The sequence below is a fragment of the Sinohyriopsis cumingii genome, chromosome 10, assembly GCF_028554795.1.
Source record: "Sinohyriopsis cumingii isolate HCF-2022 chromosome 10, ASM2855479v2, whole genome shotgun sequence".
NCBI classification, from domain to species: domain Eukaryota; kingdom Metazoa; phylum Mollusca; class Bivalvia; order Unionida; family Unionidae; genus Sinohyriopsis; species Sinohyriopsis cumingii.
Window position 1 is genome coordinate 100,440,403 of NC_142970.1, and position 17,237 is coordinate 100,457,639.

General features: G+C 36.2%; 1 protein-coding gene across 2 annotated transcripts in view; it reads right to left on the reverse strand.

The window, feature by feature from the left end:
* Window positions 1–17,237, reverse strand: part of LOC149790725 (uncharacterized) — an 80,012-nt gene that overhangs the window by 50,294 nt on the left and 12,481 nt on the right. For both annotated transcript variants that reach the window (XM_089972774.1, XM_089972773.1), the window contains exons 4-7: window positions 11,539–11,688; window positions 7,205–7,291; window positions 3,137–3,157; window positions 2,065–2,177 (exon numbers count right to left, since the gene is read on the reverse strand). In XM_089972774.1, coding sequence (XP_089828900.1) covers window positions 2,065–2,177; window positions 3,137–3,157; window positions 7,205–7,291; window positions 11,539–11,688 — 371 coding nt within the window. The remainder of the gene's footprint in view (window positions 1–2,064; window positions 2,178–3,136; window positions 3,158–7,204; window positions 7,292–11,538; window positions 11,689–17,237) is intronic.

Here is a 17,237-nt window from a genome sequence, read left to right on the forward strand (position 1 = left end):
TACTGTAAAATAGACGACTGACTCTTTGCCTGGACAGCTTGTATAAATTATAGTTGGAGACAGCTGTTCATGCTCCAAAAAGAATATCTGGATTAGCCAGTTGCTCAACTTGTCAAACACAGTTTATGTGGGAGACCATGATGAAAAGGGAATCAAAAGAAGCTGTATACAGTTATTTCTGTGACCCCATAACTGAAACTCCACCTGCTGTTACTAACATGATTTAGATTCTAACTTGCTGTTAATTTACAAGTCGTAACTCATATATCTTAACAAAGATAAACTTTTTTCATTAAAGATAGCTTAAATTCACATGCAAGGAGATGAGGATGTCAAATTATACCTGTCACAATGGCACAAAGAGTAACTTCCATTTCTACTGTGATAACATGACTACTTTTCTCACCATCTAGCAAACATATTGCTTCTTACCTCTTCTGTAAGCATACAAACTGCATCAGACTGTAAGCATACAAACTGCCTCAGACTGTAAGCATACAAACTGCCTCAGACTGTAAGCATACAAACTGCCTCAGACAGTAAGCATACAAACTGCCTCAGACTGTATGCATACAAACTGCCTCAGACAGTAAGCATACAAGCTGCCTCAGACTGTAAGCATACAAACTGCCTCAGACTGTAAGCATACAAACTGCCTCAGACTGTAAGCATACAAACTGCCTCAGACAGTAAGCATACAAACTGTCTCAGACAGTAAGCATACAAACTGCCTCAAACTGCAAGCAAACTGCCTCAGACTGTAAGCATACAAACTGCCTCAGACAGTAAGCATACAAGCTGCCTCAGACTGTAAGCATACAAACTGCCTCAGACTGTAAGCATACAAACTGCCTCAGACAGTAAGCATACAAACTGCCTCAGACAGTAAGCATACAAACTGCCTCAGACTGCAAGCAAACTGCCTCAGACAGTAAGCATACAAACTGCCTCAGACTGTAAGCATACAAACTGCCTCAGACTGTAAGCAAACTGCCTCTGACAATAAGCATACAAACTGCAGTAAGCATACAAACTGTCTCAGACAGTAAGCATACAAACTGCCTCAAACTGCAAGCAAACTGCCTCAGACTGTAAGCATACAAACTGCCTCAGACAGTAAGCATACAAGCTGCCTCAGACTGTAAGCATACAAACTGCCTCAGACTGTAAGCATACAAACTGCCTCAGACAGTAAGCATACAAACTGCCTCAGACAGTAAGCATACAAACTGCCTCAGACTGCAAGCAAACTGCCTCAGACAGTAAGCATACAAACTGCCTCAGACTGTAAGCATACAAACTGCCTCAGACTGTAAGCAAACTGCCTCTGACAATAAGCATACAAACTGCCTCAGATAGTAAGCATACAAACTGCCTCAGACAGTAAGCATACAAACTGCCTCAGACAGTAAGCATACAAACTGCCTCAGACTGTAAGCATACAAACTGCCTCAGACTGTAAGCAAACTGCCTCAGACAATAAGCATACGAACTGCCTCAGACAGTAAGCATACAAACTGCCTCAGACTGCAAGCAAATTGCCTCAGACTGCAAGCATACAAACTACCTCAGACAGTAAGTATACAAACTGCCTCAGACAGTAAGCATACCAACTGCCTCAGACAGTAAGCATACAAACTGCCTCAGATTGTAAGCAAACAAACTGCCTCAGACAGTAAGCATACAAACTGCCTCACATTTGAACTCGACACATACACATATCTGAATTAAAATGACAAGTGAGATATAAAATGTTGACACATCAACTCAGAAATTATGCTTTTATCTTAACGATGCCTTTCTCATAAAACAAAAGTTCGCATACTTAGAATAGTCACTGTTGATGTTCTTCAACGTTTGGCTAAGGCAGGGCAACACCACTATTGGTTAAGAAACACCTAGCCACTGATGCCAGAAGGCAGGTGATAGTAACATATGGGACATTTATTAGCGAAATTTGCCAAAAGAGAAATTAGAATGGCTTTATGACTAGGGGACTACCAGGACAGGTCTGTCTGTACATGAGAAAACTCTGCAAATGTAGCATTTTCAAGCAATACATACTATCGTCCTAATCCCATGAACCTTCACTTTTTGTAGACATTCAAGATAGGCCTCTTTTAAATGCAAGTCTGGGTTGTTTACCACGCAACGGATGGATCGTCCATGAATGACATCTGAAGAAAAAAATTAAAAAATTTAGAAACTCCATGTCTGCTTGAATATTTTAATCAAATGAACAGGAATTACCCTGATCTGCCAGAACATTTTGGTTAGGTCAGTTAATTATGGAGTTTTGTCCTGTTTTCATATATCTTTCTTAATAGAAACCCATCTACACAAGGACTCAACCCTCCTTCTGGAAACCTCTTTGCAAATCTGATGATCTGAGACTCAACACTTCTTCTGGAAGCATATATGATTCTGATATTTGCATACTTCAGCTAGTTAACAATTCAGTATGGTTTCTTATGAGACTTTAGATATTTGTGGTAAAACTGGATGACTTTGGTCATCATAAAACTGGATGACTTTGGTCATCATAAAACTGGATGACTTTGGTCATCAATCCCATCCTGACAATTAACACTGTTCAGACCAACCTTTGAATAATCCTAAATGCCAACACAAGAACAATATCAACAAAGCATCTTAGATAGCTCTCTCTATTTGACGAATCTTAAAGAGATTAAATCATAATCATATTATGTGTTATGTGTTACAAATATATCTTTGAAAGACTGTCTCAAGTTAGACTATAATGACAAAATGAAGGAGGGAAAATTTGAAGTCATAATCTATGCTGGAAAAGATGTCTGTATTAGTAAATGACCCATGGCTATTTGAAACTTTCTTAGCTTGAAATATGACTCAATGGAACTAATTAAAGTGACATTGATTTCGGGTTATCAGCTGCATTATGGGTAATTTGTCAACAATAGTCTGTTAAACAACCATGCACAAAGCATCTGTATTCATTTTGTAAAATAGCGTCATGGACAGCATGTGTGTGTGCATGTGTGTGTCTGAGTGTACATGATGGGAGGGGAGTAAGATGAATATGGAGGTGTACATTTTATAAAAGATTTGAAAACGACTCTTAAATCTGAAAACTCATGAACAAACAAATACTTACATTTTGCTGGGAGGTAGTAGCCTGTAAAGGAGAAATCATAATTATTTGCCTATTTCATCCAAAAATGAAAACAAACAGGGAAATGTAAAACTGATCAAGTTCTGTTATTTTATTCATTTATGCGGCCTGATCTCATAACTACCACCGGTGATGTTGACTTCACAAGCATCCTACCAGTATTCTTAAGCCCATAATGCACTTAAGAAAAGTTTATCATTGCAGCTAGTCAGGGGTGTGGACAAAGGCACAGACACCAAAGTGATTCTTGTGTTGAGCTCAGCCAAGGAAGGCTCAACAAAATAGGAAAACTTCAAAGCTTTATCAAAAAAGTTATTATAAATATTTACTGATTCAAATGCTTTCTGGTTAAAACATACTTCCTGTAGTCATCTTTCATGCCACCTGATGTAAGGAAGTTGACCATGAAAACAGCTGCAAAGTTGCTGATGTAAGGAAGCTGACCATGAAAACAGCTGCAAAGTTGCTGATGTAAGGAAGTTGACCATGAAAACAGCTACAAAGTTCTCCTCCAACTCTGGTGCAGGGCAAAATATCCATTTGAATTTCAGTAGCACATGTCATTTTTTCTTCTCTATATAATCCTCATTTAGAAAATCTGACTTGAATTTTCTCAGAGAAAACATGTAGTTCAGGAGAACTGAAATTCAATGACTTTCCAATAAGATTTCAATGACCAGTTTTTAGTTTTCAATGACTTTCCAATGATCAGTTTTCAGTTTTCAATGACCATTCACAGTATCAAGTGCTCTACTGTCGATATTAATACAAGAAACAAACAAACAAACAATACAAAAATTTAGTGAAATATGAAAGGGAAATGATATTTATCAAAAAGTCATTGTAGCTGGACCCAGATGGTAAGCAATGCTCTTTCTCCTCCAGCTGCAACTCTAGTGCTTTCAACTGCTTTTCCTTTTCGTTTCCTTTTCTTCTGAGTCCACTAGACTGATCCACTGGACTGATCCACTGGACTGAGATATTAGTATCAATGTCCTTTCCCTTCTGCTGCATATGCCAGTTTTTCAGCTACCTGGAAAAGGCAGCTGACATCCTCATCCAGTCTCTTTTTCTTGAACTTTAAATTATTTAATTTTCTCTATCATTTTTTTCTCTCTTCCATCCTCTTCTGCTCTGCTTCCTTTTTCATTGCGTCTAGATTCTGCTGATATTTGTGCTGGGCCCCACCTGCTGACAAAGATTGTGACATTGTCCACACCTCCAGCTTTTCTCCAATGGCATAACAATGATCTCACAATACTGTCCTAATCAAACTCTGAGCAAGCTGCAATTACTTGAATGATTTACACCAGCATCAACACCAATTTAATTTAATTTAAATAGCATTACAACAAGATAAGGGATGGTGTATCTGCTGAATAAAGACAGGTGCTCCTCACATGTACGCTCAATTATGAATAGAACATTGGTTTATTTGAAGTCACATCAAATTAGCCTTCTGAACAGCAGTCTTTTTCATAAGATAATTACAGTAATAAGGATTAACTGTTAATTAGTCACACTGCATGCTTCATGAATGCTTATTAGCCTTTAGCTTGTTCTGCTGATTGCCCCGGGGAGGGGGTGTCCTGTGAGAAAATGAGTTGCATCAAAGGGAAATCACTACTTAGCCTATTCATTTCAAATCAAAATGCAAATGAAAACTAAAAACATGATTCAACTAACCAATGCTTACAATATTTCAACTTTCAGAAAATCAGTACAACCCTTCTTAGAAAGTGCATCTCTACTGTCAGTCTTTGAACTTGCGGAACCTGCTGAGGTAGCTTCTGATGCAGATGATGATGATATAGAATTCAATTTTTTTTGCGCTGACCCTATGAATGCTGGCATCAAAACTGCAGGCTCATCTTTTTTCATTAGTTCCAAATATTTCTTCTACTTATAGCAGCAATGGACATTCCTTTTCTTTCTTGTATATTTCCATGGCCACTTAGTAATTTTATTTTCTTGCAGCCAACTATCGCTGAATGTGCATTTCCCACAGCATTCACTTTGGACCCTGTATCTGGATACTCATGGCGCTAAGCTGACATGATTTCTAATTAATCAATATTCAGCTGCTTTTGTGATACAAACACTTTGGTACACTTTCACAAATGAAATATAACCAAACATTATAACCATTTCAGTCATCTATATACATAGGTGTGTTAAAGATACAAATATACACAGGTGTGTTAAAGATACAAAATGATTCTGCCAACATCGGAATGACTGTCATGTCAGCATTAAAAATCAAGCAAAAATACTCCCTGATAACCTCTGCTGACTGGCCATATATTTTGGTCCCAATCGAGTAAACCTGATACCTACATAACCTCCTTAAAATGATTCACCTTGCCATACACCGAGGTCCCAACAGTGTTTGGTTTAGGGAAGTTTTACTGCATTAAAGCTTCATATACAAATGAGACAACCATAAACATAACACTATATTATATGTCTGCCACATTTTTAACAGTCTTTTATTTAGGAACTAGTAAGGTATGGTTGACTATGCAGATTAATGACCTGTAGTCTTGACCAAAAGCTAATGTGCTGCAACTGTTATGTTTTTTAAACAGACTTACTAAGACCATTGTATCAGACTTGATGATCCTGGAATCTACAGGTTTCTTTTTCACTCTAAGTGCAAGAAATCCAGTTTGGTCAAGAAACTTGCACAAGAATAAAATTCATTTTTCTTTGAGACACAATTAGCATGATCTTTCATTTTTTACCTCAAAATCAACAGACCTCTTCAATACCTTCAGTGCAAGCCCTCACAGAGCATGAGATCAAGAATTAAAGCAAAAGTTGTTTTAAAAAAAATACTTTTTCTTCTTTCAGTCAGAGTGATTTTGACATTTTGACTCAAAATGAAAAAATGAAACAGCTTCTGTCTTATGCAATGTTCAAGACATCCACAAACTTTGGTGAAGGTATACAGGTCTAGTATGAAATTTTGGAGTACACACCACTTCTATTCAAGTCAATGACCCTGGCCTCTGTCTACTGCAAGCCAAAACAACAGGCTTCTTTCTTACCCCAAGTGCAAGCCATCACACAAATTTCTAGGTCTGTGATGTGGAACTATTGTTATTGCATATAAACCATATTCTTTTATTGGCTGCAAGATCACTAGATTTATCCTTTACCCCAAGCTATCCTTAAAGTCTGGTCAAGGCTGGTGATGTAAAACTAATGTTATTGTGCGATAACCATTCCTCCTCTTTCAAACAGCGACCTGACCAATAACCTTTTGACCTCACGATCATCAGACTTCTTATTATGAGCTGTAGAAGGAAAACTGTTGTGCAGAAAAGGAACAGTTAACAGACAGAGACTATTTATTCTGTTTTAACTGCTGCTGATGGCCATACTGAATTTCCTTTTTGCAACGTTTTCATTTCATACAAAGCAGACATTATTAGCAGTGGCCTGGTGAAAACCCCAATAGGACCATCCATTCATGGGGATTAGTGACAACAAGAGTTTCAAGACTGGTGTCATGGCAGCCATATTGGCAACACTTTCATTTAAGCCCAACTAGGTATCATAAACAGTCACTTGGTGAAAACCCATGTCAAAAAGGCTATCCATTTCAGAGCAATAACAACATTGTCAAGATTACTATCATGGTGGCCATACTACTGAGGGTCAGATTCAATTTTTTAATTTAGGACCAATTAGACACCAAAACAAAGTCTTCTGGTGAGAACCCCATGTTAAAAAGATTTAATTTAGGACCAATTAGACACCAAAACAAAGTCTTCTGGTGAAAACCCCATGTTAAAAAGATTTTCCATTTAGGATGAGTAGCACAAACAAGATTTTTAAGATGGCTGCCATTGTAGTCAAATCTCATTAGATCACCACCATTTTCATTTAAAACCAAATAAACATCCAATGTTCTTGGGTGAAAACTCCCATGCTGAATATATGCAGCAATAACGAGATGTTCAACAACAGGCCATCCCATGTGCTCTCCTGGTCTATGATCTAATATAGGAGAAAAGCCCCATTTTCAATAAAGAAATGTAATACCTGAGGTGACAGGACACAATTCATTTGTGAGAGCAATCTCCTCATTGATCCAGCTATCACCTCCAAAACTCAAAATGGCTGCAGATACTGAAAAAGAGTAATTTCTGGTTCTGTCAAAACTGAAACTACCTTAAAATACTGCTTTGTGTTATGTACCTACAAATACTGCTTTGTGTTATGTACCTAAAAATACCGCTTTGTGTTATGTACCTACAAATACTGCTTTGTGTTATGTACCTACAAATACTGCTTTGTGTTATGTACCTACAAATACTGCTTTGTGTTATGTACCTACAAATACTGCTTTGTGTTATGTACCTACAAAAACAGCTCTTGGAGTACTAGTACATTTCCAGTTTTTAAATTATTAAGGAATTTTTCATTCATTTAAGACTTACATAGACCTTTGTAAGGATTAGTTTGGATTCTCTTCATAATACTATAAGTTCCTCTCACATTTTTATTGATTTTATAATTAATCATTTAAGTTTTACAAAACTTGTTGGTTTTGTTGTTCTGTTACTTAGTCTGTGACCATCAATTCATAATGTACTAATGCATGATAGTACATACTACACCACTCCCTCGATAACTCGCGCACATCGGGGTCCAGAAACATCGACCACACTATAAGCGAGGCACGAGTTATCGAGGGACCTATAAAATAAGCCCAAAACCAAAAAAGTGATTGATGACATAACGGAAAAATAAGGGGGGGTAGGCAGATTATACTGTTGAATACTCACTTTATAATCATTCTGAGATTAACTGTTAATAAATATCTCTTCATAACGGTGTACTTTATTATTTTCTCATAGGACAACATTAAAAATTTCAGGATAAATTACAGTATATTGAGGCGATCATCGAAAACATTATTCCACATGGTTTCCGTTCGTTGAACATGTGTACCACTTCACACATTGTGTACTACGTCACTAATTTTTATGTTGAATTGGATACATTCTAGTTTTATTATTTGATCCAAATTAGACGTTTTTTATATACAAAAGATCGACTCTTTTCGAGAAACAGTGTCGACTGAACGATAGATAGATAGATTTGAATGCGATAGAACTAAAATGGAAAACAAAAAAAAAAACAAGAGTTAATCAGTACCGACATATTTAATTGGTCTACAAATTTAAAACAACGTAAATTAGAACAAGTTAATACTTGCCGTTTGTGCCACGCTTGACAAATATCAATTCACTTTTTGAAAAAATCAGTTAATTTTGTGTGTGTGTGTGTGTGTTATTCCTTGGTTTCTCTGCCGCCGAGCAAAATCCCTCAGATTTCTCAACTGCATGAGCTTTACGTAGTCAACATTTTGGGTCTCCAGCCACCTTATGGCAATATCAAAATATCTGATTGCTTCCTGTGCAGAGGGGTGGGAGTGCAACATCTGTGTCTGCATCACTTTCAACACTTGTGTTACTCCAGTTAGAATCATCTTCTGCTGCAAATTTGTTCGCTATAGAAATAATTATAGTTTCATCTGACATGTATTTGGCTGTAGGGCAATCATTGTCAGCACAAATCCACTCTTCCATATCATCAAGAGAAACACCCATCTCAGGACCATGAGTCTGTACTAATTTCTCCCAAACAGCCTCGGCATTAATGACATCAGTTTCACTGAAACATTCGAAGTCACTATCATCATCGTTGTCTCTGTTACTGTTTTGCTTTACGTCAATGGCAGCTCCAAGACCCTTAATCCAGCACCCGAGGTCTCTTGTAATCGATTTTTTTTTTTAATGCAACAAACACTTCCCCATGTTGATCAAAACAAAGCCGGCATGTACATGTAATTAGGTTCTCACAGAAGTACTCACGGGTTTCGATGTGACGGTTGATTGACTCTTTTCATGTTTTCAATGAACAGACTATGTTGTGATTATAATGTTTACACTGAAACGGAATTAAAGGATTAGAACGTGACTTTCACACAGGAAGACGTTTAACTGGTGTTTATTTCATTCTCTGTTGCCACCTGTTAACATTTACCAGAAGTTTTCATTGATCGCTATTTCACCAGACTGTTTATTTACAGTATAATGACAACTATTTATCATAAAAACTTACATAATATACGATATCTTTAAACAGAGGTCTCGCTAGGATTTTAAAACTGGTTCTTTCTGCCTCTGAATTCAATCACTAAATATCAGTACATTTTCTCACTTGGCCGCCAAGTCAAAGCCTTTCAACTAGCCGCCTAGCTGTTGCATCATGTTCTTTTTTTTTTTTAATGTACTCTTATAAAATTGCAACAGTACATCAAAGAGTCTTTCAGTCACTGAATTCTGTCATTGTAAATATCAGCACAGTAAACTGATCAACACATTCTCCCACAAAGCAGGTGGCTGAAACTGGACCGGCAAATCTTTGAATTTTCCCGCGCACCTATTACATGCATACGGAGGACTCCCGCCTCAGTGATTTTCTGCGTCCCAGATCAAAAATTGGCGTCCAAATACACGTAATTAAGCGTTTTCAAGATCTCTGAAATTAATTCTTCTCTAGAACTTGCAAATTTCAAAATATGGATTATATTTTTACGGGCATTAATCACCATTTTCGAGGATAAAACGAGCAATGTATCAAGGTTTAATTTATCAATTCTTATCGTAATTTTTTTCATGTTCAGCATATTTTAAAGATATTTTAAATACATTTTCTCTGGAAAAAATCGGGAGCCAAGACGGATACCGCGTTATAAGCGGGATCGCGAGTTATCCGGGCGCGAGTTATCGAGGGAGCGGTGTATATACACTATCATGCAGTATCTATAAAACCAAACAAACTGCACAATGTCTTAATGAATGGATAAATCTGTTCCTATCTATCAACAATAACCTGTGAAAACACCACTGTGTAGCTAGCATATTAATCATGGACAAAAATACCTGGACGAACCTTCTACATTTTCAGTAGTTAGGTTTTAAAAAAAGCTATACCATGCACCCATGTCTGCAGCATGAGTTTGTATATTATTGTTATGCTGAACATACGCTGGAAACCAATGTTTGTAACAAAATGTTTCTTTGATATTACTGACCTGAAGAAAATACATTAGAACACCCACTACTTTAAACTGCCAAATCCTGAAACCATCTCCGATATTTCCGAGTGATAAGATTTTCAAATTGGCTGCAGTTGTACAGATAATAGCTGCAAGACTGACGCCATTTTCATCTAGGTGCGTTTGTGCGTGTGTTTGATTAGGATTTTTAATGTAGCTTTAGCAATTTTTCAGTCATATTGCTATGACGCCTGCAGTGTGGCAGTTTATAGTGATGTCTAACACAGGGGCATCATGCCGCAGACATGTAACATGATGAGATCCCACCCAGTCACATTATCCTGAAACCATGCCGACCAATACTAACACTAACCTCTTAATTCTGAGTGCCTAGTGAGGCAATTGTTCATACCATTTTTGCAAGTCTTTGGTATGACTCAGCCGGGGTTCAAACCCACGACCTCCCGCTTCCAAGACAAACACTCTAACCACTAGGCCACCAGAATGGTCTTTTCTTCTAAAGGAAATGCATGCAAAGTGATTACTAAATGATCAAAAAATTATATAAATCATACATGGGGAACAAATCTGGATTGTTTTCTTACATTAATATGTCATCAGTGGCTGATGGGATAAAATAAAAAATCAACATGGAATTGATGAGGTTGGAAAATGAGCATGGTTTTCAAACCATGCAAGTTAGCCACCACGTTTGTTAATTTGTAGAAGATGAGTAGAGCTTGTCAAAAAAAATTCTTTCTTACTGACAGAAATAAGTGCATGTTCCTTATATATCTGTCTCAAATTATTCTCAGAATGAAAAGACAATCAACTAATAATTATTCACAACTGCTGAAGAATAAATTAACTTGTAGAAGATAAAAATCGTTATGTACTGATTCATCACCTCTTTTATCGATAACGAAAAAGTATGGATTTATCAATATTTTGAGTAATGTCATCATGTTATGCATGCATGTTGTCACACAAATAAATAAGACCGCTCTGGTGGCCTAGTGGTTAGAGCGTCCGTCTCAGGAACAGGAGGGCGTGGATTCAAACTGCTGCCAAATTCAAATCACTGCCAAGTCATACCAAAGACTTTATAAAAATGGTACTAACAGCTGTCTTGCTAGGCACTCAGCATTAAGAGGTTAGTGCTAGGACTGCCACACTGCAGACATCGTAGTGATATGACTGACAAATTGTTAAAGCTAAATTAAAAATCCAAACCACGCCCACATACAAACAAGCATGCTTGCAGGCAATAATAAGAAGAAAGTGTTGAAATTGAGATTATACATACCACCTGATTCTGATGACACAATTTCATTAGTATTTTCAAACTGTACAACAGAGTTGACGATAGCATCTACCTCCAGCCGACAGATATCTCCATACCAGAGAAAAACTTTGTTATTTAGCTCTCTGTCCACTGGGTATATGGGCTGATTCTCTGTCAGTAAAAGAAAAGAGCAACGTGCATATATCAATAACAAAATAATGCAGTTATGTTAAATGAAAATTCCTAATATGCAACATATTTGTCAGCAAAATATTTTTTTACAAGATTTTAATCAAAAAGGCCATATAGTCTGTCTACATGTTGCTGAAAGTAAAAACAAAGAATCTATTGCCTGCAGGTCAGCCAATGATTCAATAAAAAAATATAACCAAGTTATAAAATTAAACCACTGACACTGTCAAGATCCATGCCATGAGAAAAGTAACTATTTATACTCACTCTATCATTAACCTTTGCTTCACACAAAATTCACTTCATCATCTTGCACCAATAACCATTGCTCCCCACCTAAATATCATCTTATTCCAATATAGCTTTAACCTTTGTTCCACAAAAAAAATCATCTAATTTCACTACACCATTAACTTTGCCCACAAAAAATATCACCTAATCCCACTACATTATTAACCTTTGTTCCACAAAAAAATCCCTTAATCTCACAAAACTATGAAGCTTTGTTCCATAAAATACCACATATCTCATACCATTTACCATTGCTCCACACAAAATATACCTAATCTCATTATAACATTAACCTTTGTTCCACACAAAATATACCTAATCTCACTATAACATTATCCTTTGCTCCACACAAAATATACCTAATCTCACTATAACATTAACCTTTGTTCCACACAAAATATACCTGATCTCACTATAACATTAACCTTTGTTCCACACCATGTTCAGTTAATATCTTTATACTATTAACCTTTGCTCAAGAAGAATTAACCTTTAGCTTGCTACACCATTAACCTTTGCTCCACAAATAAATGACTTAATCTAACTTTACCATTAACCTTTGCCCCACAAAATATCACCTAATCTCAATTTACCATTTACCACTGCTACAATAAATCACTATGCCACAAACTTTTGCTCCACACAATAAATCACCTAAAATCACTTTGCCACACCAAAAAATTACTTTATCTCACAACATTAATAATTGCTCCAGAAAAAATCCTTTTATCTCACTAGAATGTTAACCTTTACTCCACAAAAAAATATTAATCTCACAATACTATTAACCTCTGCTGCACAAAATATCACCTAATCTCAAGGTACCCTTTACTACTGCTGCAAATCACCTTATATCACTGTTACCATTAAATTTTGCTCCATAACATTTCACTTAATCTCAATAAACCATTAAGTTTTGATCCACACAAAAAAAATTAATTTTGCCTGTGACTATATCACCCTTCTCATGAAAATGCATGACTTATCTTTGCCATGAAAGTCTCATGGACTGAAATTAACACAGCTTTAAAGAAAAAGACAGCCATGAACTCAAAATTTAATGATGAGAAATCACCAGCTCAAATTAAATCTTCCAAACTTACAGATTATTCATGTAATATACCATATTTATCCAATGATAATCCCAACAATCATATTTACGAAATTTTGGCAAATATTTATTAACGATAACAATTTCTGAAAATAAACACATCCCATAAGAACATACTCAACAAAAAAAGAAAGTTATCACTTTAAAAAATGTTTAAAAATTGATATTTTTTATTTCCTTGTCAAACATTTGTTTTAATTACCTTTGAAATACATAAGCTTGAAGATGTTCTTGAAACTAAACAATCAAGTCAGACATAAATAACAATTGTGCAATATGCACATATTCATAAGAAGTATACATCTCTTGTATAAATGAGACATATCAAGCACTTGTTTTTTCAATCTCTGTGATAATTGTTGTTGTTGTTGTTGTAGGGTTTAACGCCATTCTTCAGCACAAGATAGGCTATACATGGCGGCCAGTATAATTGGTGGAGGAAGAACCCTGGAAAACCCCGGGAAGAACCACCGACCCACGAGAAGCTACTGGCAGGCTTTCTCACGTACCAACGTTAGCCGAGGCTGAGACTTGAACTCACGCAGACAGAGGTGAGATGGCAGTGATCCGTAACGGTGAGCGCTTTAGACCACTCGGCCACTCGGGGCCCCTCTCTGTGATAATAAAACAACTTCTGGAGTAAACAAAATTTTATAGACTGTGGTAGTGAGACAGGACATATACTTCAGTTTCATCTGGTCATAATGTGTGTTTTGAATCTGACTACACACATACTGCTAAATGTCATTTACTCATGATAAATCTGGTTTCAGAAACAACCTGAATACACACATACTGCTAAATGTCATTTACTCATCATAAACCTGGTTTCAGAAACAACCTGAATACATACATACTGCTAAATGTTGTTTACTCATGATAAACCTGGTTTCAGAAACAACTTGAATACACACATACTGCTAAATGTCATTTACTCATGATATACCTGGTTTCAGAAACAACCTGAATACACACATACTGCTAAATGTCATTTACTCATGATAAACCTGGTTTAATAAACCTGCTTTCAGAAACAACCTGAATACACACATACTGCTAAATGTCATTTACTCATGATAAACCTGGTTTCATAAACCTGCTTTCAGAAACAACCTGAATACATCCATACTGCTAAATGTTGTTTACTCATGATAAACCTGGTTTCAGAAACAACCTGAATAGACACATACTGCTAAATGTCATTTACTCATGATATACCTGGTTTCAGAAACAACCTGAATACACACATACTGCTAAATGTCATTTACTCATGATAAACCTGGTTTCAGAAACAACCTGAATACACACATACTGCTAAATGTCATTTGCTCATGATAAACCTGGTTTCATAAACCTGGTTTCAGAAACAACCTGAATACATACATACTGCTGAATGTTGTTTACTCATGATAAACCTGGTTTCAGAAACAACCTGAATACACACATACTGCTAAATGTCATTTACTCATGATATACCTGGTTTCATAAACCTGGTTTCAGAAACAGCCTGAATACACACATATTGCTAAATGTCATTTACTCGTGATAAACCTGGTTTCAGAAACAACCTGAATACATACATACTGCTAAATGTCATTTACTCATGATAAACCTGGTTTCAGAAACAACCTGAATACATACATACTGCTAAATGTTGTTTACTCATGATAAACCTGGTTTCAGAAACAACCTGAATACACACATACTGCTAAATGTCATTTACTCATGATATACCTGGTTTCAGAAACAACCTGAATACACACATACTGCTAAATGTCATTTACTCATGATAAACCTGGTTTCATAAACCTTGTTTCAGAAACAGCCTGAATACACACATATTGCTAAATGTCATTTACTCGTGATAAACCTGGTTTCAGAAACAACCTGAATACACACATACTGCTAAATGTCATTTACTCATGATAAACCTGGTTTCATAAACCTGGTTTCAGAAACAACCTGAATACATACATACTGCTAAATGTTGTTTACTCATGATAAACCTGGTTTCAGAAACAACCTGAATACACACATACTGCTAAATGTCATTTACTCATGATATACCTGGTTTCAGAAACAACCTGAATACACACATACTGCTAAATGTCATTTACTCATGATAAACCTGGTTTCAGAAACAACCTGAATACATACATGCTGCTAAATGTCATTTACTCATGAGATACCTGGTTTCAGAAACAACCTGAATACACACATACTGCTAAATGTCATTTACTCATGATAAACCTGGTTTCAGAAACAACCTGAATACACACATACTGCTAAATGTCATTTGCTCATGATAAACCTGGTTTCATAAACCTGGTTTCAGAAACAACCTGAATACATACATACTGCTGAATGTTGTTTACTCATGATAAACCTGGTTTCAGAAACAACCTGAATACACACATACTGCTAAATGTCATTTACTCATGATATACCTGGTTTCAGACACAACCTGAATACACACATACTGCTAAATGTCATTTACTCATGATAAACCTGGTTTCATAAACCTGGTTTCAGAAACAGCCTGAATACACACATATTGCTAAATGTCATTTACTCGTGATAAACCTGGTTTCAGAAACAACCTGAATACACACATACTGCTAAATGTCATTTACTCATGATAAACCTGGTTTCATAAACCTGGTTTCAGAAACAACCTGAATACATACATACTGCTAAATGTTGTTTACTCATGATAAACCTGGTTTCAGAAACAACCTGAATACACACATACTGCTAAATGTCATTTACTCATGATATACCTGGTTTCAGAAACAACCTGAATACACACATACTGCTAAATGTCATTTACTCATGATAAACCTGGTTTCATAAACCTGCTTTCAGAAACAACCTGAATACACACATACTGCTAAATGTCATTTACTCGTGATAAACCTGGTTTCAGAAACAACCTGAATACACAAATACTGCTAAGTGTCATTTACTCGTGATAAACCTGGTTTCAGAAACATCCTGAATACACACATACTGCTAAATGTCATTTACTCATGATAAACCTGGTTTCAGAAACAGCCTGAATACATACATACTGCTAAATGTTGTTTACTCATGATAAACCTGGTTTCAGAAACAACTTGAATACACACATACTGCTAAATGTCATTTACTCATGATAAACCTGGTTTCAGAAACAACCTGAATACACACATACTGCTAATGTCATTTACTCATGATAAACCTGGTTTCAGAAACAACCTGAATACACACATATTGCTAAATGTCATTTACTCGTGATAAACCTGGTTTCAGATACAACCTGAATACACACATACTGCTAAATGTCATTTACTCATGATAAACCTGGTTTCAGAAACAACCTGAATACACACATATTGCTAATTGTCATTTACTCATGATATACCTGGTTTCAGAAACAACCTGAATACACACATACTGCTGAATGTCATTTACTCATGATAAGCCTGGTTTCAGAAACAACCTGAATACACACATACTGCTAAATGTCATTTACTCATGATAAGCCTGGTTCAGAAACAACCTGAATACACACATACTGCTAAATGTCATTTACTCATGATATACCTGGTTTCAGAAACAACCTGAATACACACAGTGCTAAATGTCATTTACTTACGACAAACATGGTTTCAGAAACAACCTGAATACACACATACTGCTAAATGTCATTTACTCATGATATACCTGGTTTCAGAAACAACCTGAATACACACATACTGCTAAATGTCATTTACTCATGATAAACCTGGTTTCAGAAACAACCTGAATACATACATGCTGCTAAATGTCATTTACTCATGAGATACCTGGTTTCAGAAACAACCTGAATACACACATACTGCTAAATGTCATTTACTCATGATATACCTGGTTTCAGAAACAACCTGAACAAATTATGAAGCTAACATGCATCACAAAATGGAAAATGCAAACGATTTTAATGAACCAACATAACATTTTTAAAGTGATGCCATTCATTCTGGCAGGCCGATCTGATAGTGCTTAATTCATCCAATTAAACGGGACACAAGAAAATATCCATCTTATTTTAAATGCAATGAGGAGTTTCAAAGGGAGACAATGCTAACTAGATTACATTGCAGCA